Source organism: Poecilia formosa, unplaced genomic scaffold (genome assembly GCF_000485575.1).
Source record: "Poecilia formosa unplaced genomic scaffold, Poecilia_formosa-5.1.2 Scaffold101, whole genome shotgun sequence".
NCBI classification, from domain to species: domain Eukaryota; kingdom Metazoa; phylum Chordata; class Actinopteri; order Cyprinodontiformes; family Poeciliidae; genus Poecilia; species Poecilia formosa.
In genome coordinates this window covers 439,738-464,795 of record NW_006800040.1, presented here as the reverse complement: position 1 = coordinate 464,795, position 25,058 = coordinate 439,738, and the positions used below count along the sequence as shown (strand labels likewise).

At 36.9% G+C, this 25,058-nt stretch overlaps 1 protein-coding gene across 1 annotated transcript in view; it reads right to left on the bottom strand.

Annotated features, from left to right (window-relative positions):
• Positions 1-11,841, bottom strand: part of nxph1 (neurexophilin 1) — a 66,048-nt gene extending 54,207 nt beyond the window's left edge. Inside the window, exon 1 of the mRNA XM_007559032.2 lies at positions 11,265-11,841. Coding sequence (XP_007559094.1) covers positions 11,265-11,318 — 54 coding nt within the window. The 5' untranslated portion in view covers positions 11,319-11,841. The remainder of the gene's footprint in view (positions 1-11,264) is intronic.
• Between the last annotated feature and the right edge of the window lie 13,217 nt (positions 11,842-25,058).

Genomic DNA, 25,058 nt, shown 5'->3' with positions numbered 1-25,058 from the left:
GCTTTGATAGATGTTTGAATTTGGTTTCAAGTAACAAAAAAGTGTGTTATGATTGATTAAATCCGCTGAGACGTCATTGTTCTGCTAAACACATAACGCTGAGTGGAGTGGAGTACCGCTCCAAGATGGCCGCCCTAAATCTCGACAGCGACAATAGGCGAGAGCGGTCCATGAGGCGTCTATCCTTATATTATGTCTATGGGGTAGGGGGTGCCGATTTTTGTCTTCACATCCGCCTGAATAAAATGTAGTTGCGACCCTGCGGTGATTTATTTATGTTTTACTGAAAATATGTTTTTTTTACTAGTAAGGATTTCATATTTGTTCATTACTTTGTAGTAAAACACTCATAATTTTATGTAATTACTATTATTTTCCTTTGTTAGCTATACTTCAAAAAGTTCTTTTTTACTGTTTTACTGCGTTTCAATAAAGGTTTTCCAGTTTTCCAAGTAATAGCATTCAGTTCATTATTATTAGATATATTATACATTTGTACATATAAATGTGGTAAATGTCATGACCAATGGTTAGATTATATGTACTAAGTTTCATTCAATGGTAATCAGTGATTTAATTTAAATAAATTCCCAGTATTGATGTGAAAAACACATTTGGCACAGTTTGGAGACATTTTTGGATAAATGACCTCTCCACCTGGGACATTTCTGAGTAAAACATTTATAAAAACTATTTTTCAACTGAGTGAGTCCAAATTTGCTGAACTTTTACCCCACATGTAGATTTAAAAGTCTAAACTACTTTTTTGTGTGAAACATAATATTTTAGTGATGTTTTGCAATGTTTATTTATAACAACAATTTTGTGAGGTGAAAAAAAGCTACATTTATTGTATTTAATTCAGGCAGGATAACAGCTACAATAGTACTGACACCAGGAAATCATTCTTTGATGTCTTACCTTTACAGAGGTACCAAAAGTTTGCACTTTAATCTGATAACTGTGAGGCTTTTAGTGATTTATTTTTGGATGTTTACAAAGCCCTTTTCACCCTTAGGGCTTAAAGGGTTAATTATTAATTTAATTATTGATTTGTAAAGAAGACCATTTAAGGTCAGGTTAGCTTGAAATGTTTTTTATCCCCTTCAGCAATAAAATAATTATTGTAAAACTGAACATTGGTTATCTCTGATAATAAAACTAGTTTGATCTGCACAGTTTAAGTGTTAGGAATAACAAAGACAGACAACATCTGTAAAAGGGCAAATGCTTTTACATGCCACTGTGTGTGAAACTATAGAAGACATGAAGGGATTAATGAGGAATGTAGCAAAAGCTATGGAGCAGTGTTTGCTAAAGGAGGATATCTTAAAGTTGAGGGTCAGCTTGATAAGGAAAGTTTTTCATAAGATTCTGAGGAAAGATTGTACAGAATGGGAAGTGAGAGGGCAGAGAGCAAGGCCGGGCGACAGAGAACCGAGTATATGAGAAACAAGATAAGGGAGAAGTGAGAAGAGTCCCATTCTTTAACCTCTGAAGGACGACTTCCATCCTGCTGACATATGATTGACACACCACAGACAAAAACCCTGTTTCCTCTGGCCTAGGTTATGGAAAACATAAAAATATCATTTCAAAAATCAATACAGCCACAATTTCCAGTGTTGCTATGGGTAACAATGCTTCATCACTTTATTCAGTCAGGATTTAATAAGGAAAATACTACATCACATGACAGAGAAACAATGCAAATCTTTGTGACTGTAATATTTCTATTTTTGAATAATTAAAAACTGCATTTTGAATAAAATCACGTTCATCTTATTAAAAATTATTTTTTTAGAGCCCAACAATGTAACAACGTAACACTGTGTTGTATATTCCACAATGAAAATCTGTGTATGTGGTACAAGAAGCTGGACCCAGTAGAGAATTACTGATCAAACAATATTTTATGCACAGCTGGAGAAGTTTGACATCTGCACTGATTTCCTGCTGCTCAACAGGAGTGGACAGTCTTCTTTTACCCCAGTTCTGATGATTACTTTTCAAATCAAAATATGTTAATTCAGAATCAGTTTTTAAAACATTTAGTTTGTCTACAAACTCTAGTTTTTCTCAAGTGTGTAGAGTTTGACTACAAACAAACTGGAGTTTGTAGACAAATTTGCTTGGGGAAGTGTAAATGTGTAATTGAACTCTAAGCTAAAAAAAAAAACTAAAAACCTAAAAACCTGGATCTGGGCTCAGTTGAAGTGAACTCTGGCACAGTTCTGCTGCTGTAATTTTTAATCCTTCAACAAATAAAAACTGCATTAATCGCCTTTTGTTAGTACAACGTGGCAATCTTCATACCATTCTGTTATGATTCATGTCCTGTCAATGCTGTGTTAAGCACTCATTCAGTTCACCTGCCACGCCTGATTGCTTACCTGTTCCACCTGGGCCTTGCCCTACTTAAACACCCCTCAGTCTCTGCTTCCTTGCCAGATTATCGACAGCCATGAGCCAGTAGAGATCCAGCGTTTCCTTCCAAGCTGTCAGTGTTTCTTCGACCCCCCCCCCTTCTGACCACGGATCTACCCCTCCTGCCAAGCCCCTCACGGATCCCTTCTATTCTGGATTTCTGGACCCTGACCCAAACTCTGCCTCTCGACCACCGATTACTGCCTGCCCCTCAAAGCTAAGTTTGCTCTCTCTGTTCTCCTGTGTATGTCCTCAGCCTGATTATCGACAAAGTCCCTGGGTGTTGCATTTTGGATCTCCTTGTGGAGATCTTCATTGCCTCCACAGAACCCTGTTCCATTGGTTTCCTGCATCTCCCTGTCATCAGACCCTCTGTAGAGCAGTGCTCCACCCGTCCCACTGCTCTACAGTGCTGTGTTTGATGACCTCCCTGAGCAGAAACCAGTATCTGAAAAAATAAACTTTTTCCCTTTTTATATACTCCTGTGTGTGGTTGAATTTCCGGGTCCCCTCTGAGTGTCCTTACACCATTCATTGAATATGATGAAATATTTCATAAAATATAGAAAGAACCATGGTTTGTTATATTTTAAACTAATTTAAACAGTGGTAATTAAGTGAAATTAAATAAATGACCAATATAAAAAAGAAATGTACTTAGTCTAGATATAGTCTATATTGATCTAGATAAGTATATCTATAGATAGATAGATAGATAGATAGATAGATAGATAGATAGATAGATAGATAGATAGATAGATAGATAGATAGATAGATAGATAGATCAGTAGCTATTAGTTATCATGTTTAGTGTTCTATCGAGCACAAAGCTGGTGTTGTCATAGGAATCCTGGAGTTGTGAACTTGAAACCATACAATTTGGAAAATTGCACTCTACACATTTAGAGAAATTTTTATTCATCAAAAAAAAATAGTCTATTGTATGAAAAAAATCTTTTGCAAAGTTAGAACAGCATATTTTTTTAGTCGATTGTTGAGGAGAACAAGAATGTAAAAGAGTTTTCCGTTCCGCTGTCGGTAAGGACATTATGAAGGACTGCTGCCAATTTAGCGACTAAAACCAATCGACTGTCCTGTGTTGCTCAGCCAGGGGGGGTGATTGATGTGAGTCAGTGACTCGAAGCAATCTGCTGTGTTCCCTATGAAACAATGTTTTTTTTAGCCAATTTGAACAATAAACTGAATTTGATTTGAAAACTAGGAATCTCTTAGATTGGATTGAATGAACTATTTTTTATATGAAATGAATGTTAACTATTTTTTTTATATGAAATGGATGTTATTTGAAAAGTGCCCTGAGACCACACTAATTGTGAATTGGTGCAATATAAATTAACTGAATTGAATTGAGAGAGCAGATTTTTTTTAGCTTCCATCTATGTACAAGTAATATACCTTATTTTTGTTTTTGTTTGACAGCCTGAACTTTTTGTTTGGCCAGGAAAAAGGTATTTAAGGACGATACTGATGAAAACAGCTGGAGAAGCTGAAGGCAATGAAGCGCACAAATGTAATGAAGAAGCATGGAGATGAAAAATACCAGCAGCCATACCCTGATGTCTCCAGTGCTGAGGAGATTTGCTGCTGCACATTTAGATCAAGTTATGTATTGTCAACTCCTTCAGCTTACAGCAGACTGATGGTAGAGCTTAAGATCCTCTGTCACCTTAGATATCCAGGCATTTCTCTAAATAATTAACTGAGGCGTGATAAAGCAGAGAAAACCTGGGAGAGCACAAACACCCCAGTCTGACAGACGAATGTGTTCAGGACAAAAAGTTCACCTTTCCCACACATCCTCTTTATTTACTGCCTTAAAACTGGAAGTAAATTAAATGTTGAAAAGGAGAGCTGTAGATTGGAGTAAAGTTAAAAAAAATCTGATTGTTCACAAACAAAACATGAAAGGTCTTTTGTGTTGCAAATAGGGAAAACTTTTCACTAATGAAATTAACTGTGTTTTCATACAATAATATTGGAAGGCCAATTATTTTTAATATTTGTACAAAATTAAAGCTGAATGTGATTAATGTGAAGATACAGGATTGCTCCTTTAAATGATTCTGACAGTGAAACAGAGCTGATGTCTGTTTGGAGCTTACATAAATAAAACTGTGACTCAGGATAAAAGTGAAAGCTCCTTCTTGTGAACAATAACGGTCAGTAATATCACATATTTGTTGTCAGCTATTAACATTGTGTTAATAATGGAACATTATCATTACAAAGATTAAATACATAATGCTACACTATGCTGCCTTTGGAGTAGAATAAATAAAAGAATTTCTAATGTTTAAAATACAGAAGCATGGCATTATGGGATCTTAAAATTGCTGGAAATGAAGCTGGGTATGTAGTAATGGCTTCCAGCATTTACATTACAGCAGCATTTATTATACTTCACATGTGGCATAACTGCTGTTCCTAAAATACACCAAATCTGATCAGCTGTTTTCACTTTCTTAAGCAACCATGATTACCAACTGAATCAATATATCACTATAATATCACGTAAGGCCAGTAAGATTTCAAAATATTATATTTGTTTGGTGAAAATATAAAAAGCTTTTTGTAGTGCAAAAGTTTTTTCTGAGACACCAGTGGAGTTGGACAGTTTTATAAAATGCGACTGGATGCAGCAGATGTGATATTTGCAACCAATATTAAAATGATACATCTCTCAATTCTAGACCGAACTGTAATGTAAAAAAATTTAAAAATACCACAGATTCTGTCATAAAACAGCTATTCAGCAAAATTTAAGTCAAAATTAAAAAGTTTATTAAAAGTGATCTACTCCCTAATGGTACCATGACAATGGTAGCATTGTCATGCTACCATTGTCATGGTAGCATGACAATGTTGATCATTTAAATTATTTCCTCAAATCTGTAGTTGTCTTCTTTACACTCTATTCATGTCCTTGTAAAAACTTCTAAAATTAACTTGACAGAGAAAATACTACTGGACCAGTCTGGTGCAATCTGTTCATTTTTTAGGATTCTTTGTGTTATTTATTCAATCTTAATATATCATATTATTATTAGAGAAAATTAATAATTTATTTTGAATTTCAATCAAAATCTGTACAATTTCAAAATGAAACTTGTAAGTAAATGGTCATGATAGAGCTTAAAAACATTATGAACTGAGTCTTTTGCATATTTTGGTTCTGCTGAATAAACTTTCCCACATCATACTGCAAATATTTGTCAGGTATAAATACAATGTAATGTTCTAGCTGTACAAAATAATTTTGACTCTTCTTGAATTTTTTTTTTTCCTTAAGCAGAATCATGTCTCTGGGATAAGGTAACAGAAACTGCATGGGCAGTCGCTGTGACCTGACGGGATGGGGAGATCTTAAGTAGGAGATAAAGCACATGGCTGGTAATCCCCCTTTGCAGCTCTTATGGCAGCTCCATCACTGCTGAGGCTGCCGAGGAAAACTGTCCCTGCCGCACAAATACACTACATGCTCTGCCATTTCCACCAGTTCTCCACCTTGTTGATGCATCTCAGCCTGCTCTATTTCACTGGTCAGTCAAGCCCATCATCATGTAACAACCCAAGTCAATCCATCACCATACAATGTCCAATCCACTGCCTGCATGTTTTTGCCTTGGAAAATACATGCATGCATATATACAAATTTCAACTGTATGTGTTTCATTTGTAATTACTGAATTGTGAATAAAAGTAAAATTAAAATAATTTGCTTTCTTGCCATGTTGATGTTGGGAGCAAAAAATGTATTTTGAGTAAAGAGAAAGCAGATCCAGAGAGAATAAATATATAGTTAAATTTATTGTTTGTTAGTTGTTTTTTTTAATTAACAATTAGGCTCTATGCAATAATTTAAAAAAAATAGGTGGAATTTTGTATATGTGTTATTGACAAGGAGGATCCAGGTGGCTGCAAACCCTCCAGATGACAGTCATCTCATGTGATTGAAGGGAGCAGCTGGAGCGCCGGCTCGGTCCGCTCGGCCCGCTCTGCTGCGGCAGCTGTGACAGGCCCACACTCACAAGTCAATGGAATACCCGCAAATTTAAAGCAGGCTGCACCAGGTTATCAAGGTGCTTCCTTCCTTCAGAGACACTTCTCTCCCAAGGCCTGCATCAAAGCACTGTTATCAAGGTGTCACATGCTTCACCATAAAAGGATTGCTCTATGTGGAGAGAGAAGTGAGAGGATTTAGACTTCCCCCAAGATTAAACCTGGGTCAAAGCAGGGCTGGGTACTCAGAGCAACGCCCTTCAACAATCAGCTCCACTGTTGACCTCTGAACTGAGAACGGAATTGAAAATCTAGACCAGTGCATGAAGTGAAGAATAGACGCTGTAGTCATTAATCACAGTCCTGCCTCTTCAAATACAAACATGCACACAGAAAAGTAAGTCACACTTGGTGGTGATTCAGGTCAAGCCTAATATCATTAATGTAATAAATCCAAAGCAAAGTTCCCTCGTTTGCTGTTTCTGGCTTTTAGCTGCTGTGTGCATGGCAAGAAGAAAACCAACCTGGTGCTGTCCATGGGGACTTTCTGGGCAAATATCAAGGTCAGGTGCTGCGGTTGTTTGTGGAGCCGGGGTGCTTTGGGAGGCTGAGCTCACATCATGAGGCTCAGCACTCAGAAAAAAGGTCACAGTTCCCGGTGGAAGAAATTTTCAGTTACCTTTATATGTCGTTCTGCTGACCCAGACACACAGCAGCTATCTAACGTTACATTTAATTATAATTAAATGTAACGTTAGATAGCTGCTGTGTGTAGCTGTGTGTGCAGCTCCTTTAATCCAACTCAAAAGTAAGTCAAGGTTTTTACATTTTCTTAGACCTCAAACAACCGTCTTCAATCAGTTCCTTCCTTACATGAAGGAACTTATAGTCAGTAGAAGTTGAGTTCTCCATGAAAAGCTGGAAAAAGTGGCAGACGAAAGTGAGCAATAAGTATCTGTTTCAAAAAGGACAAAACTATATGACAAAACTATGGCAAAAAGGACCCAGATCAGCTGCTGATTAATTTTATTTCTGTGCTAATTTAAGAGGGGAAACAAATCACAGCATTTTCACATTTTTATTTATTTTTTTGTTTTGTTTTGTTTTTTTGTTTTTGTTTTTGTTTTTTTGCATGAGCCATGACCTGATTGGTTCATCACACTCAAGATAATAGCTAATGGTTTTAGATCTGAGCTTTAACAAAATATTCACAACACAAATAATCATTTTTTCTTCTGTTGTATTAAATGTCTGAGATATTTAGTGAGTGGAATATTGAGGTGTGTAAAAAGTTACTTTTCAGTGCTCTCTGATGGACAAATGGTGTAATGACAATGCAGTACCAGCAGCTTGGTATTTTTTCATCTCATCTTATTCTCCTAAGTCTGACATTTACAGGAAAAGTTCCATGCAAGGAAAATACTTTAATGTCCCTCATTTATCAGTTGGATTCTTTGCATTTATTGGAACAGAACAACTAAAGTAAGTTTTAGATGTGTTATTTGTTCTGATTGCTACACCTCACAGTTTGAATGGACAGTTTTATCATTATTATGTTTATAGTGAAAGCAACATGAATTTTTTTTAAAAATCAGCTATTACATATCTTAATCTTAATTTCTGAAAATGGTTGTGTTTTAATTCCCTTAAGTCATCACAAATCTCTTCATTTCATGACAGAATATAAACGTGATTCGTCCGAGACCTGGGTTAAATTTCCTACCTTCAATAATGTTAATGCCAACTCTCATGATTGTACCATAAATTCTGCTGTTTGAGAGCTGTGGAGTCGTCTCAGTAAGCGTTAGAAGCAGCTGGGTAGTTTTTGTCATTGGAGGGGTAGACAACCCCTCGTATGTAGGCTAATGAAAGGAGCAGAGCCTGGTAACTGGGTGGAGAGTGTGATGGAAGTAGGTAGTTTTCTCAACACGTTTGTTCAGTGTTCCTTTCTGGAGCAGAGAAACACTTTAAAAGATGAGCCAAGGATCAACGACGAATTGAGAAAAATGTTCAGTTTTGAAGGAAAAACTCTCAACAGCTCTCACTTATTGCCAACATGCTGCAAATATCCAAGTGTGTACAGCAGTTAGCGTGAGATCATTAGAAAAAAAAAAACACTTAAATAAAATTAAATCAAACATTTTCTGATCTTAATTTGAGCTTCAAATTTTCAATACAATTAGTTGTTTTTAACGTCTTAAAGGTTTATGATCCACTCTGATGGTTGTTGTGAGGGAGATCAGTGTGATGTGGGCTGGGTGGGGGTTTGGTGCTTTTCGTGGGGTGGTCACACTGTGTGAGCTGTGCTGCACTGATCTCTGTGGGACATTTTTTCCTCCCTGCAGCGTAGAACACTTGACTCTGCAGAGCCCATTTGCATTGTTTTATAATAACACTTTAATGCGACGACAATGGCTGCTGCCAGTGGGACATCTTGAGATTGTCCCACAGGAGAGAGAAATCAGGAGGGGTTGGGAAAGCTGAAGCACTGACTGGAAAAATGTCAAAAAAAAAAGCTTTCCTTGTGTTAAATAGTGGAATCAGTGACTTCACCCCAATCTAAGTGATCAGAGGAGCCAAACAAATGACAGCAACTCCACAGATCGCTCCACATAAAAAGAGATATTACACCAGGCAGCAACAAGGAAACAAAAATAAATGAATAAAGATATATTGCTAAATGTGTTAAATTAAAAAACAGATCACAAAATTATACATGTAAAAATTATTTTAAATTAAAAAAAATAAGATGAACATGCTTTTGTTCTTATTTCTCCAGAGAAGTCTCATTTTAAGATGTACAAATTAATAACATCTGTTATCCTGGCATTTAAACTAAATTATTTTTTTTTCCTGGCAACTTGTTTAAGGGATCAGAGAATAAAATTAATAAATGCATAAATGCAAAGTAGTTTAATTAAATAAACATTTTTACTATTCAAAATCTGTTCAAATTCTGGTAAAACGGTATGAAATTCAAAAGGATTAAATAATTAACGCAAATCATGACGATTTAAAGGGGTTAACGTCAATAGAGTAAACACCCCATCAAATCCGTAGATATCATGTTAAATTGTTAAAAAAATAAAAAAAAAAAAAAAGCCCCCCATCACTGTTAGCGGGGTGTTTTAATTTAATAGTGAGTCCTTGTGTCGGTGAGGCGCCAGTACCTGGGCTGTGCTGTTATCGGGGTCAAGTCGCGGCTCTCAGACAAGAAGCTTAAGGAAACAATAGTCTTTAACACGAAATAAAACCGTCAAAGTTCAGCTGTAATCCCCGGCTGCTGCCTGCAGACGGGCTGGCTCTGAGCCTCTGTGCGCTTTTCCAGCGCGGAGACCAAAGAGGAGACAGAAATGTCATCATCAGTGCGCTCAGACATCACGCACAGTTAACACTACCATGGACATTCTGGACAGAAGAAAACAGGAAGAGACAAAAAAAAAAAAAAAAGATCCTCATGTTCTGTCCATAAAGATATAAGGACTAATGAATAATCAAGGAAACACCCAGACAGGGTTTGAGCCTCAGGTAAAAAAAAATAAGAAAAAAAAATCGGATCAGTGGGATGTAACATTAGGTTTCAATTATCCATTTGAAATTCAGCCAATTTTATTAACACTAATAAACAGGGTAGTGTGACTGTCGTGGTAATCCACTGACTGGTCTCTGAAAATGAGCGAATTTCGTAAATGAGTTTGTACACCAGACCGAGAAGTTTAGATACATTCAGCACCATGGAGAGCTCTTCACCCAGAAATATGGTCCTCCATTCTTTTTCTGTTCTTAATTCTAAAGGAAAAAATAAATAAATAAAATCTAATATTCAAACAATGCCCAATTTATTTGTTTAAAATAAAATAAACAAATAAATGTTTGAACCCACCAAATTATGTTAATGATGAAATATTTGAAAAGCAAACAAAATCAAATAAAAGATGTTATTGTCAATTACCCTGTTAAAATGATTCATACAGAAATGACAAAGTTAAAGTTATTTAGAGGAAATAAAAGAGAGTCTTTATGGAGCATATTTAGTTTTTCAAGAAAAGGTTTTAAATGTTTATGAAACAAACTGGAAATGTTCTAAAGATTTAATTTCCCTCTTATCTGCTTGGAATTCGACTCTGAAATCATGTTTACTTTTTATGTATCAAATTAAGACAATTACAAAAGTGACTGATTCTAAAATTAAATTACAACTATTTTTAAAAATTGTCTAAAAGACAAAGGACAAAAACGACATCAGCATGAAGCAACCTGTGGTCTGCAGTAGACTGAATCATGTTTATGTTTTTTCCTGAACTGATACTTTTATAATTTAAAGTGGATGAGATGAAGTCAAAAACCTTTTATATGAAGTCAGAGAGGCCGCTGAGCGCGTGCCATGGAGGTTATTTCACAGTTTCTGTAAACAAGAGCGCCCTCTTGAGACGGTTACCTGACAACTGTACTCACAAAGCTCAGTTTTGGACACCAGTTGTTATTTTCACGAATAAGAGGACAACGGATCTTGTTAAACGACCCAAATCCTACCATGAATAAAACCACTGCCTCAATATCAAGACACCGATCTGTGATTTTGTTTCCATTTGTTTTCATTATTGCTTTTATATCAACGATTTAAAGAGCACTTTAAGAACTTCTTTGCTAATAATGCCATTTCGACACCAATGAGGTGAGAAGGTCTCTCCTGCTAACGTGACTCTGTTAAACAAACATTTATCTGCAAGGACCGGAATGGCTTTATGGTTTCTGTCGCAGCTGCCTGGTACAACTTTACAGCAGCTGTGCAAGAAATGCAGAGAAGCACAACTCACCAGGCAGAGAGCAGGCATCAGGAGGAACACGGCGCACCAAGAAGTCACCTGCATCCTCCCGGAGCTCAAACTTCCACTAATTCCCTCGAGTGATGGCTTCAGCTCTCACGACCATGAATCCACCTGGTGTTCCCCTCACAGCGCGGTCAAGCTCCTCAGCTGACCAGGCAAAAAGGAAGCAACGTAACCCATGACTGCAGGAGAACAGCTGAGAGTTGGAGGGTGGAGTGGGGCAGCAGGTACCCGGAGACCCGCCGAGGAGGCTGCTGGTCACAGCGGAGCGGCGCTCTGGTTGAGTGGGGTACGACCGAGGTGTGAAAGTTAGCTGAGAGTTAATCCAGGAGAAGGCAGCAGCAGCAGGGTCATAGCTGGGAGCAGGTTCTGGTACTGGTTGTCTGGCGGCTGGTGCGCGCAGCGGTCGGAGCTTTGCCGATCTGAAGCGAAAGACTGAGCTTTCCGCTTTATAATGAGCGTCTCCGACACAAGGCAGGAGGAGGGAGGGACGAGCTGAGGGCGAGAAAACTTGGCAAAATAAAACAGCTGGACGTTTGTTTATATGGGACAAGGACGCGAAATACCAAGTTCCACTCTCCGTATCCTTGATCAGACGAAACTGAAGAAGTAAAAATTAAGATTTTGTTCACTTGAAACGGATGGGTGAGCTGTTCTACTAGTTAGTCCTGATAGCTTCATCCTCTAAGCAAGATAATCTCACATCTGAAAGAAATCCTGCCAGTTAGTACTTATTTAGTACTTCAATTATGTCTTTGGGTGAAAACTAAGACAAACTATGTTTGTATTTTTCTTTCTTCTTTTTTGGGGTGGCGTGGGAGAGTAATTACATTATAATATAGTTTTAATACTACCAGGCATGAATGAACGTTTAAAACACGCGCGCGCGCGCGCGCAAACACACACACACACACACACACACACACACACACACACACACACACACACACGCATTTATCTCACCCAGATCGAAGTTCAAAGCAAAATCCAGAAACTAATAAGCCCTTTGGGTAAAATCGTTGTCTTATGGTCTCAGACATATGCTTAATTAACACACTATGTAGACATCATTGCTTTGTGTAAAGTACATTTCTCATACAGAAAGCTGTTAGGATCTGCGCTGCAGTCCCTCTGTCTCATCATGGTCTTGTTTAGACCTTGAGTTCTGCTTTATGCAGCACTAAGAATCCAGTTCTTTGACTTTGGTTTATGGGTTTGGTCTCATTAGATCACCTCTGGATTATCTGAAAGTTAAATCCAGTAATTATCTATTTATTGTACAGAAAATGTAGTGATGTAAAACAATAAAATAAAATTATTTGGTCAAAAACGTTCACATGTTGATTTTTAATGTCCTTTTGTAAAGTAATTTACACAAAGACCCTAAATTATTTAGGCCACTGGCAAGTTTTAATTTGTTTTCTTTCAACCAAGATGTGTGCTTTTAATAGGAAACAGGCATTGCTCAAAAATAATTATAGTAAAATAATGTTTAGTGTGGGAAGACCTCCTTGCTATTATTCTATTCTGTAGCTCAGATTTGAGGTGGGACTGTTGGCCACTGCAGCAGATTAACATTCCTGCCAGTCAGGAGAAACATGTTGGTCATAGACAAGGTTCATCTAAACCAAGGAGTACAAATAACTGTAGGCTTGTGGTATATATTAAAGTGACATATGCTTGTATGGGATAAACTCAGGGAATTGCAGTAAAATCCCTTCTTCCACAAAGTACACAAGTAATTGACACAGGATTAATTCAACAAGGCTCCATTCTCCCATTGTTTATTCCAGCTTGGTGGTCATGTTTCCACTATTACATTTGCACTCTGTATCATCCATTTGTGGCCATCTTCACCGCTGTCCAACTTCAGAAGAAGAAGTCATGATGCTCTTTGAATTTGGTTCCCTTTCAATAATACAGCCACTCTGCATCCTGAGATGCTGTGACACAGAAGCTTATTGTCTGGACATCATCTTAACGTCATTGTGTGGACTTAACGTGTTATGTTTTTAAACAGATGGGGCTCAGGGTTGTATCATTAATTTTTTTTTATTTTTTTATTAAAATCGTATGACTCAGTTGGATTCTGAGTACCCAGTTCCCTGCTAACACAGTTATACATTTTCTCCTAACCTGTATGTGTCAAACTCCTGGCCTGAGGGCCAAATCTGGCCTGTGTTAGCTATCTCTGTGGCCCTTTACACCACAAACAGCCGGTTGTATGTTTTATTTTTTGTGTGTCATTTTTTTTTGGGAGACTAAATTACATCAGTGTGAAAATATGTTAAGCATTATTTTATCTTAAGTATAAATTGAATGCAGAGAGAGCTATACTATTTTAACTGTTTGTAAACAAGTAGTTTTATCTACGTTCTTTTAAGGACATTCACAATCTTGATGTGGCCCAAAATGAAAATGAGTCTGACAACCCTGTCCTAACCCATGTCTGAGGGGATTTCCTGGAGTTTGATTGGCTGTCATGATTGGCTGGTCAAAATGAGCCCTCAGGTTAACACAAGTTAACACAAGTTAACCTGAGGAGTCCTTCAGCCTCGAGGAAAAGAACCTCAATGCTACGCCCAACCAGAACATTTGAAGAAATGACCTCTTCATGAAGAGGTCATTTATGTCCATTTCTGTGGACATAAGTTTTATGGACGCAGCGATGGACAAAAGAACATACAACAGGAAAACTTAAGCATGGCCCAATAACCAGACCAGTCACAAATCATAAATGGAAAAAGTGAAACGATTATTCAAGGTGAAGTGGCATTTGTTTGTTGTACAGTTTGGAATATGAGAAAGTTACAGTTTAGTGTTTTTACAGGTTTTATGATGATTGTAGATAACTTGATTCAGGAAGTTCATAATACAGAAAAGTGAAGTTAAGAATTTCAATAATCAACTTGTTTTGCTGTCTAATAATTTGTTTGCATACTTTTTAAGTAAAATCCATTAGTTTTATTTGGGAACAATCTGAAAAGTAAATGCTACATTGAGTCTGTATATTCTTCTGTTAGAACGTTTTAAATATTTGGAATCAAATGTGATCATATCTGAAAAGGAAGTGTTTTATTTTTCTGATGAACCAGTGTGAACACTAAATGCTCAGTATGTGTCTATTCAGTCAGCTGTCACACTGATAAAAAACCAGTAAGTTTCCTCCATGGTTCTGTTTCCTTATCTGTCTGTTTTAGTATTTTTTAATAACCTGCATTAAAATAACACTGATTCATTTTGGTATTCAGTCAAGTATTATCATTTTTTTTTAACATTATGATAGTAGAATACACCATTATTAATTTTAAAATGATCCATGTGGGTATTGTTACAATTTGATACTGTTTGTGTTTCTAATGATTGCTGATGTTGTAAGTTTGACAGAAAAGCCTTTAATAAGTTTGAGGGAAATGGCTGATAAAGAAGCAGAGGTGTTATAATCAAGTCAAGCCATCTCCTAATAAATGAAGGATGACACTTTACTGATGAATTCTTAGGCTTAATGGCAATAAATCATCTTAACTTACAATAAAGTATACAACTTAAAATCACTAGTTTTTGTATATAATTAAAGAAATGCACAGTTTAAATTACATATTTAAAACATAAACTCGTCACATCTTAAACATTCCCTGTGTCTCTATTGATGGGGCTAAGATACATTTTATAAGTTTTGTTAAAACTTATCTTGTCTATTTATTGCTGTTAAGCTGAAAGTTAAACAAGAAAACATTTTTTCAAAAGAAAGGCATCAGAACTTAAACAGGAAGTTAAGTATAGTTAAAACTAGTTGAGATTGATGTGACTTTCTGAGTTTTTAGTAGGTTATTTGTACATTGTAGTTAACATTTTATCTGCATACTTCCCAGATACTGCAAAACATCCTTATATTTAATCTTGACTTATGTTTGTTCCTTAGATTGATAGAGTAACATGAATGAATCTGCTGTCAGATTCAAATGCAGCATTGACTACCACTGTTCATTTATAAAGTTTTTTAAGCAAATGACAGGTCTGATTATGATTTTTTAGTTAAGAATGGTTTGGTAATGTATATTTTGGGCTTACGCATTTAATCAATCTATTATTGTAGCAGCAGTTATTTTATGACGCATACAAGAATTATATGCTTCAACAATTCCTCATAAACCTCAATAAAAAGATGCTGTTTGTTTGGTGTGAGGTATGGCGTACGCAGTTTATTTTGCGTACCATCAGTAAATCTGTGGTTGATTTCAAGGCCTGCTGAAAAAATCTGTTGACACACATTCACCTGAATTACTTAAGCCTGGCTTAACAGCTGCACCTCCTGAGCCTGGTTTGGTCTTTGAAACGGATAGAGCCAGAATGAACTGTCAGGCCTAGCTTTCTCTCTTCTCCTGGATTTCTGAATCCTACTTTTGTGAAACAACTCTCTGGTTTTCAGACAATGAGATTGTTAAATCTCATTTGTAGCATTTACTCAGTATTGCATAAAACATCTGAGTTTGAATGTTGGTGACCACTATGGAGTAGATGTTTGTTGTAACAAAGTTAATATGCAGACATAATTAACCTATTTTTAACTCAAATTCTCTAATTCTAGTTAGTTGTTGCATAAAATCTGAATAACGTTTTTGTCCTCACATATCAGATGATAATGACCTGTGAGCCTAACCTCCAGATGTCACTGTTTCCATTTTGTGCTTGTGAACAGACATAGTAGATATTTTTTGTTAGTGAGTGGAGGGATTGGGAAGGTGAACAGCAAAGAAACAACTGCTTCAGTAAATCCCCAGGAGTCTCACTGCTACAACATTGCAGTGGTTTGATGGCATCTCCATAACTCAGCCAGGAGGGCTGATGGGATCACGCTCTGAATGGCCCAGATAGCCTTCACAGACCCCGCATGGCACACGGTGCTGGACCAGGCAGTTGTAAATCACTGCAACCATCTGACTTCTATTCTGCGTGTAATGAAGTGTGTTCTGGTTTACAGTGAGGTAATGGGTCCACAATTCAGAGTTACCTTGACATTTCCTAGTTGCTGATAAAATATAGCTTTTTTTTTTCTCCAGAAAGGGCAGATTGGAGAGAACAAAAGATACTAGTAGCATCAGGACTTCATGTACACTTTTTAATGAATAAAAGCCAAAGCTACTCAGGACACAATCAGATAAAATGTGGTTTTAAAGAACAGCAGCATTTTGCTATGTGACCGGGTCCTGTTTACTCTGTATGACTTTGCCCACTTATTGTGATTTACAATTACTGATGATGTTCAGGGCTCTACATGTTTTAATTACTTTTGCTCATTGAGCTTCCATCATGTTCTGCTCTTTGCTCAGTCTGATAAGCTAATGCAGAATTTATTTTACTTAATTTACCAACATTCTTTTAACAGCAGGCCTGCTTTGGCTGGTGTACAAACATGAATATTAAAATTTAAAGTAAGTACGTGTAGAGTAAGTGTAAGATGGGAGATCTGGAGAACCCAGATCTTCCAGAGCAGTGTGTTTCCAGTGATTGTGATGATCATATCAGTGAGGACCATGAAATAATAGGAAAGGGTTAGAATGAGGCAGTAAGTGGTGTGAATGTAAAATAATTAAAACTATCTAAAAAAAAAAAAAAAAAAAAAAGAATGCTAGCAGAACTTAGTCTTACTAAAAGAACATCCTTGTTCCTCAGTCACACACCTGCTTCCCTATTTTAGCCCCAAGTTGTCTTTCATTGATGAAGTATAATCAGGAGGTCAAGTTGCTAATTTTCCAAATACATGTTGTGGTTCCCATTCAGTGCAGAGGGAAATAAATTACAGGGAGGCATCTTCCTAATAGCTTATTATTGGACTGCAAAGAAGCAAGAGATAAAAACAAGATGGAGGAAGAGGATGATTGCCCAGCTGAGGGACGCTGGCGTCCGGTGGTATGAATATGTTGTGCTGGCTTGGCTCCATTACCGATTGTGAAGGCAGATGTTGCTGTGAGCCCTCAGGCATGAACATGACGTGATGGCAGTGGGTTTTCCATGGCTGCTGCCCAACCAGCTGCCACCTTAAGTGTCACTCTGCATTGGCAGAGAGGAAGAAAAGCCAAACTGGTCTTGACCAGAAGGGCTGGGGGTGCACTTCACACCATGTGCAGGGACAAAAGACCTGGTGATCTGCAGTCACAGCTGAGTGTGCCAGAGCTTTTCAAGCTTATGTGGAGGATGGGTGGGCTGAGGGGGAGCTGACAGAGACAAATGACTGAGCAGAGTGTCGGTCACAGGATGCAGCTGCTGCTCATCAATTGCTTCCTTATTACAATTAGACTGACTGCCACTTTGAGCTTTAAAGAGCAGGAATGTAAAGTCAAGTTTCCATTTGATTTATTGATGGGTGCGAGTTGCACATCCTGAAATGAATCAGAGCGAAGGAACTTTATAAAAACTTTAGGAGCTTTGCCCAGGAAAAGTTAAAGGTTCATTTTGTCTTTATTTTTTAATATTGTCAGTAAAACATTTTTGGAATAGATGTACAGTAGATACAGTCGAAATGTATTAATCTATTTTCTATTGAACAGTCACTACATCTCCCTCATTTTCTATCTTAGAAAATGAGGGAGGAAGTGGAGAGACTGGGATAGATGAGACATATGGCCAATAAAATAAAGCAGTTTTCTAGTAATACCTGACCACTCAGCATTCACCCAGCTGCATTAAAATGTGGATCATGGCACATTGGACTGCAGAGAGGAAGGAAGCTGAGATCACATCTGTAACTTTCAGGTTGTAATATGTTTCACTATAAAGTGAATGTCTCCATGAATTCCACACAAATATGCAACAACTCTCTCTCTTATCTGATGCCACATACATATTATTGACTTCATGATTTTTGGATTTTACTGATGATTCCAATCAGCTTTTAAACAACCAACAGCCATTCAGAAAATATTTTACCTCAGCCATCAGAATATATGCGCCTATTGAGGCGCATATTGTAAACTAAGCATTTTATAAGAGTCCATGCAATAAAGCAGTGGTTCTCAAACTCTTTCTCCTGCCCCCCCCCAGTGGTTTCCAAACTATTTCTGTGCACCTCCTATGGCTTACAAATAGCTGTCTGACTGAACGATGTGTGTGAGTGAAGGGGGTGGGGGATGGATTCTTAGAGACTTCCTGTTATACTCAGCCCTGGCTCCAGGGGGAGGAATCATAGCTGAACATAGACAACAACACCAGTAGCCTACAAGCTACTTGTTAACAAGCTTAAGGTGTTGTATTGATATTAGCTAGCTATTCATCTTTTAGCTAACATTAACTGCATCCAACAGCTTTACTCAACAGTCGGTTAGTTTGGGGAGAAAACTGTGAAAAGTTCTTTGCGTTTTGTTGGTTTGCTGCCATGATTCTAACACACCTGCGTAGCGCTGTACAGCAGCAGGTCTCCTTCACAGGTGTAAACCCAGCGCGAGCGTTGTAGCTCTCATGTTGCGTTTAAAGGCGGCTCGGAAAAACAGGTTACAACATGTTAACAACGGATTAAACAGTTTTAACTGCTGATAAAAGTGACAGAGGACACAGATATGGGAAGTGCAGAAGCCCCTACTGTATCAAATTGACAGAGGAATAACAGAGAGTTGGCCATTCTAAGGTAAAAACCCAGCGCATACAGCGTTCATGTTTTGTTTTGTTTTTGTTTTTCATCCAGACGGCTTCCGCCCCCCCCCCCCCGCAATGGCACAGCGCCCCTCTTAGGTTTGGGAACGTCTGCAATAAAGAAGCTGTACTTACTTTGAAAATGAAGTCTGTCCATTTGACTTTCCAAAAGTCCAAAAATATTTTTTTCCGTCTCCTGTTGCTAACAACACTCATTTCTACCTAAGTTCTAACATAAAGCGGACAACATGTGAATCTGAGTTAGCATTAAAAACATAATAGCATGCCTTGTTGCATACAGTTTAATGATGCTCTAACATTTTTTTATAGGTCATAACCAAATGCATGCTTTCAACCAGTTATCTACCACATAATGTCTTTCTGTTGAACAATTATTCACATGCTTAGCTATTTGTAGGAACAAGTAAGGTTGTCATGTTTAGTTTGTTGTGAACCCAAAATGCAAAGTATGTTTTTTTTCTTATTTTTTTAGAAAAAAGTCCAGAACTTACAGACAACTGAAACATGGAGGGCACAATGGAATCACAAGTGATGAGTCCACAGCACAAGATCCAGAAAGCTGTAACAGACCTGCTTAAAGCTGCAGGGGAAACCAGGACCAGATGTGTCTCATCAACAGAACAGAGTGCAGCTGAATGGGGACTTGGACCCAGTCTGGTCCCAATACTCACACTGCACCCTACGCCCCTCTGTGATGTGTGGACTCAGTCAAAGTAAGCATAAGGGCTCTAGTGTGCAGGTTACAAGCATGCAAAAATTTGAGAATTGGGACAATATGTGCCTGCAAAGCAACTTTGAAGTAAAGACTGGATATTGTTTAAGCATTTGTGCTGCTAAAAAATACAAATACCGGGTGGCCCACGAAAAAGTAACCCGCCTTCCTGCCAGAGTGGCGCGCCGAGTGAATCCTTCCACAGTAAACACGAAAGTGTACATGAGAATTTTTGAGGAATTTTACGGACAGTTGACGCTGGAAGAACGCGAGTACACCTTCTTCTAACAGGACGGCGTGACTTGTCACACGTCACACGTGTCACTGGCACGAATTTGGGAGGCATTTACAGAAGACAGGATTGTCACCAAAGGATTGTGGCCACCGAGATCGCCGGACTTAAACAACTTGTGACTTTTATCTGTGGGGAAATTTGAAGGGAAAAGTGTACGCTAATAACCCGATAACTTTACAGCAGTTGAAAGACAATATTCATAATGCAATTCAGAGCATTGGTGCCCCAGAGTTGCGTCGCGCATATGACAATATGCTAAGGCTCGCCCAAAACTGCATTGACACACAAGGGGATAATTTCGAGCACTTTCTGTAAAGAGTGAGTAAATATTTTGGCATTTCAAGTTGTTTCTTTCTTTACAGAAGGCCGCCAGTAATACTACAGTAACACAGGTTACTTTTTCATGGGCCACACTGTACAACAAAAAAATTGATTTTAAAAGTACAATGTTTTTGCTTTCCAAAGTCATTGCTGGAGATATTTGGCTGTTCAAATGTGTTTTATTATGAAACAAAAATTATTTCAATACTTTACATTTGAAAACTGACTCTTTTTTGTTGACAGACAGAGCTTCCTTGGTGAACATTGGAAAATTTTCAATTTGTCATTGAAAATGTTCCATTGTATAATATGATGATTTTGTAAAAAAAAAAAATACACACTAAAACTAGCATTTAATTCAACAGTCCTAAATACAATCCCTTCTGCTATGATTTACATATTCAGCTGTTACTAAAAAAGAACCATCTCTGATTATGAGTGGCTATGTAGACAAAAAATGAAATAATAAATTCCTGAGGAAAACTCTGACATGAACTTTATCTCCCCTGACAAGAAAACATTTGTTTGAAAATCAAAAAATAAGAAACAAAAACGTTTCTATTCCACTTTCACAAAGAAATTAAAGAAATTCAAAATTATGTCTGACGTTTTGCCTGTAATGACTTTCTGCAAAAGAAATTCAATATAGATATCAGTTTCTGTCCATTTTGTGACTGAGATTTTTGCACCTTCAACTTCATTAATATTGTTAGAAAGATTTTCAAAACTGGCTCTTATACAAGAAATCTATTCCACTTTTAAGTTTTAATATAATGGAATTTGATCTCCTAACAGCAGATGAAAGATCAAATTATGAGATAAAATTCTCTATTTTTAACACTTTTGTAAAGTGAAATAATTTTATTTAAGAAAGTGCTTAAATGTTACAACACAATAGCCCAATCTTTATTTTAACATTTTAGTAGCTTCATTTTGAAATTCATCTAGCATTTGAGACATTTTCTGTTTTAAGTTCCTCACACAGTTAGTTTATGTTATTTTCCACTCAGTGCCTTGTCATAATACTTTCTTTGAATTTTGAGCCATTCATGATCCATTCATCAGCACCTCTTATCCCTGGTGGAGTGCTGAGGAGCTGAGAAAAAATGACAAAGAAATGAAGAGATGAATACACAGGGATCCGAACAAGCCATAAAACGATCAACTGAATCGAAGACAAATCAAGAATATTGAGTGTAAGTGAACCTATAAATGGAGCAAACTAAGAACACATAATCTCAAATTGAGTAAAACGTGAGAACCAAAAGTAATCACAACCCAAAACAATCCAAATACAGACCAATTTAGTTCTATTTATTCATATAGCACCTGTTAACACTAAAAGTCATGTTGAGGCATTTCACAAAAAAATCATTTGAATTCATTTAAATATACATTTCTAAAAAAAAAAAAAAAAATCCAAAAAAAACATTGAAAATTAAATAAAATGTTAGGCCACATATAAAGGCAGATGTGAAGAGTTATATCTATACAGAAAGAAAATAGTTTTCTGTTTGTTGATACAGAATAAAAAGGATTTCTCCGCCATCTGTTGAATATTTCTTTTTTATCTTTGTGTTTTTGAGGTTGTGGTGAAGTCACCTTTTAATCAATTAAAGTCATAACATGACTTTAATTGATTAGCACAGCCTGTAGGACATCCTTTTCTTGGCAGATGAAATTTATTTGGAAGACAGAGACATGATTATGTGAAGACTGATGAGACAACCAAAACCATGTAGCCTGTCTCTGTTTCACTTCCCAAACATCTGATGATAATCATGGACTCCAATGATAAAGGTGATTACATTATTTAAACAAGCAGAGGACAGCAATTTAACCAACAGAAGAATGAAATAATCAGATGTGATTGTCTGCACGCACATCAGGACAGAATAAGTGCAGCAGGGAGAAGCCAGCAGAATCTGGACTGTCTGAATGTTGAAGCACTGTGTCCCAGCTTCTTGTGTTTTGAGCAAGAATTCTTTGACAAAGGTTAATATCCACTGACCCATCCCTCTCCAGCAAAGCACTCTCATCTTATCTAATCCCACTTCTAGACGAGAAGTAGAAGTTTAAGGCAAATGGTGGTCTTAGTCAAAAACGTACAAAGAATATAGATGTCTAAAGCCCTATCCCTAAAAAGTCAAAATCAAACAAATATGAATATTTACTTTAATGTTTACACTTGACTATTTACATATGGAACGATGTTAAACTTTTAATAAAGTGGCTCTGCCATTGGGTGAATAGCTTGGTAAAGCTGGGAAGTTGAGCAGTGTTTTAGCGACATCTATTGGTGCATTATATTATTGTAGACTCCATACCCCTGGAGCCTTCCTCTTCTCTGCTCTACATTTACAGTTGATGAATAAAACGGTCCAATATGTTATTTAAAACACCCATAGTCTACACATTTAAATCACTCGAAAAGATACAGAATTTTGACATTGTGATGAAACATGCTAAGGATATTTTGTAAAACATTGTAGAAACACAAATTTACATTATATTATTTCAATGCTATTATGATATGTTACAAAATTAAATAAAATATCTGATGATGTAAAAAAAGTAAACAATTCAGTCACAATGCAGCTGGCATCATTATCTGACAAAATAAGTAAAACACAAAATTAAACACAAATCTGTCAGGTTTCCTTCTGGCTCTTTCAACCCATTAAAAAGAACAAGTGTAGATCACTGATACTGTGATCTACAGGACCAGCTCTGGTGGGCTATCCACATGTTTTTTCATGCATGCAAATTACAAGACTGATAGTTAAATTCAGATCAACCACAATGTTTTCAGGTCTTATACGAAAATTCAGTTTTTCTGAAATAATGTTTGTCTTACAGAAATCTGTTTCTGCAAATAAAATATCCATTTCAGGTGCAGTCAGTCTGGTGTTTGGAAACATAATCAGTCTTTGAAATTCTCCTAAAAACAAGGAAAGAGGTGTGTCAACTGTTGACCGTTAAACTGAAGTGACTGAAGAGTTGGGTCGGACTCTCTGCTACAGTACTGGACTGGTTTGGGTCACACCTAAAGAACATTTCTAGGAGTAAAAGTCTACTGGAAATGATTATTTAGAGTTTCTTTAGAAAGTCTTTCTTTAGAGCAATTTCTAAAGAAACTCATCCATGAGTTTATCTTAAGTTCTATTGATCACTGCAACAGTATTTTCATAGGACTGCCTAAGAAAATTAGACTGATCCAGAACGCGGCTGCTCACTTCTCACTAAAATCAACAGAGAACATCACCCCTCTTCTAACGTCCTTCCGCTTACCTTCCACTATCACCTCCTAGTCCACTCAGGCCTTCTGGTTCTAGTCTGCTCTGCTCCTCAGAACCAGAATCAAATGGAAAAAAAGCAGCATTCAGTTTCTATGCTGCTATAATGTGGAACAAACTCATAGAAAACTGTAAAACTGCTAAAACACTGAGTTGCATTAAATCAAGGCTAAAATTCTACCTGTTTAGAGTTGCTTTTGATTCCTAGTCAGTGGAGCATTGATCAATATGATGTATATTTGCTTGACGATAGCATTTGAAAAGAAATCAGAATTGGTTGCTGCATTGTGTAAAGCACATTGAAATGCCTTGTTACTGAATTTGTGCAATACAAATAATCTTGTATTTGTATTGCACAATTTCATTATTGGTTTGGACTATATTGGGCACTGCTTCATTACTTTGCATATTTCCTTCTAGATTAAATGCTGTATTGTATATGAATATGAAGAGGTAAAAGGTTTATGGTTATGGGTCAATTGGTGTGCTTGTGAAATCTAGTAAATGTCAGTTCATAATTATGTTTGACTGAATCCACCTCAAAGATAACAGAACACGTTTTTGATTGTTTATTATCAGTAGTTAATCAAATACATATAAAGAAACAGTAAAGAAAAAGAGAAGTTTAGAAGCAACTTTTTTACAAGGTAGCTTTTCACTTTTACAGCCACATTCACTCCTGTTTTTTCTTTCAATTACCTTCATGTGAAACATGTGCAGTACAAAAAGAAACATTATGTCACATTAGTAATAAATAAAATTCAGAATAAAACCACTATTTACAAATAATAAGCTTAGAAAAAAAATAAATTAAACATTCCATGTACACATTCCACAAAACAATATAATTCTTCCTACCACCTCAAAGTGACTTGTTATATTTTGGATTACTTGAGTATTTGGGGAAGACCATTTAGAATGCAAAGAGTTGTATTTTAAAACTATTGTTTAAAATTGAGGGCACTGCCATTTGGAAGAGAAAAAAAAACATGTTCAACATGTAATTTTTAATTAATTACCTCTCTGTCTACTGAAGGAATTTAGAGTTTAACAATAAACCCTCCCATAAAGACTTTCTGTTGGTTACATTGTCTGTGATACAAGATGAATAATACCAGAACACCCCTCCATTAACATCCCGTGTTTCAATTTTTTAAACACCTCCAACTGGGCTTCAGTCATTTATCAATTAACTACTACAAACTATAAAGTCTGTCTTTTCATACAAAATTTTGTGCTAAATGCAGCAATTTCTTTGAAAGACAGACTATAAATGCAGATTGAAGTATAAATGGGTATTATACAAAGCACAGACATGGCAGACTGATGGCTGAGAGGACCTTATATGCTTCCCTTTAAACAACAGAATGGATGTGGCAGCGTTTCTCAGTCCTGGCCCGCAGGGACCCAGCCCTGCATGTTGCAGGTGCTTCCTTCTGCCACATGCCTGACTGGAACAAGTAGGTGATAAACAGGCTTCTGCAGCTCTGGATGACATGCAGAGGAGGTCA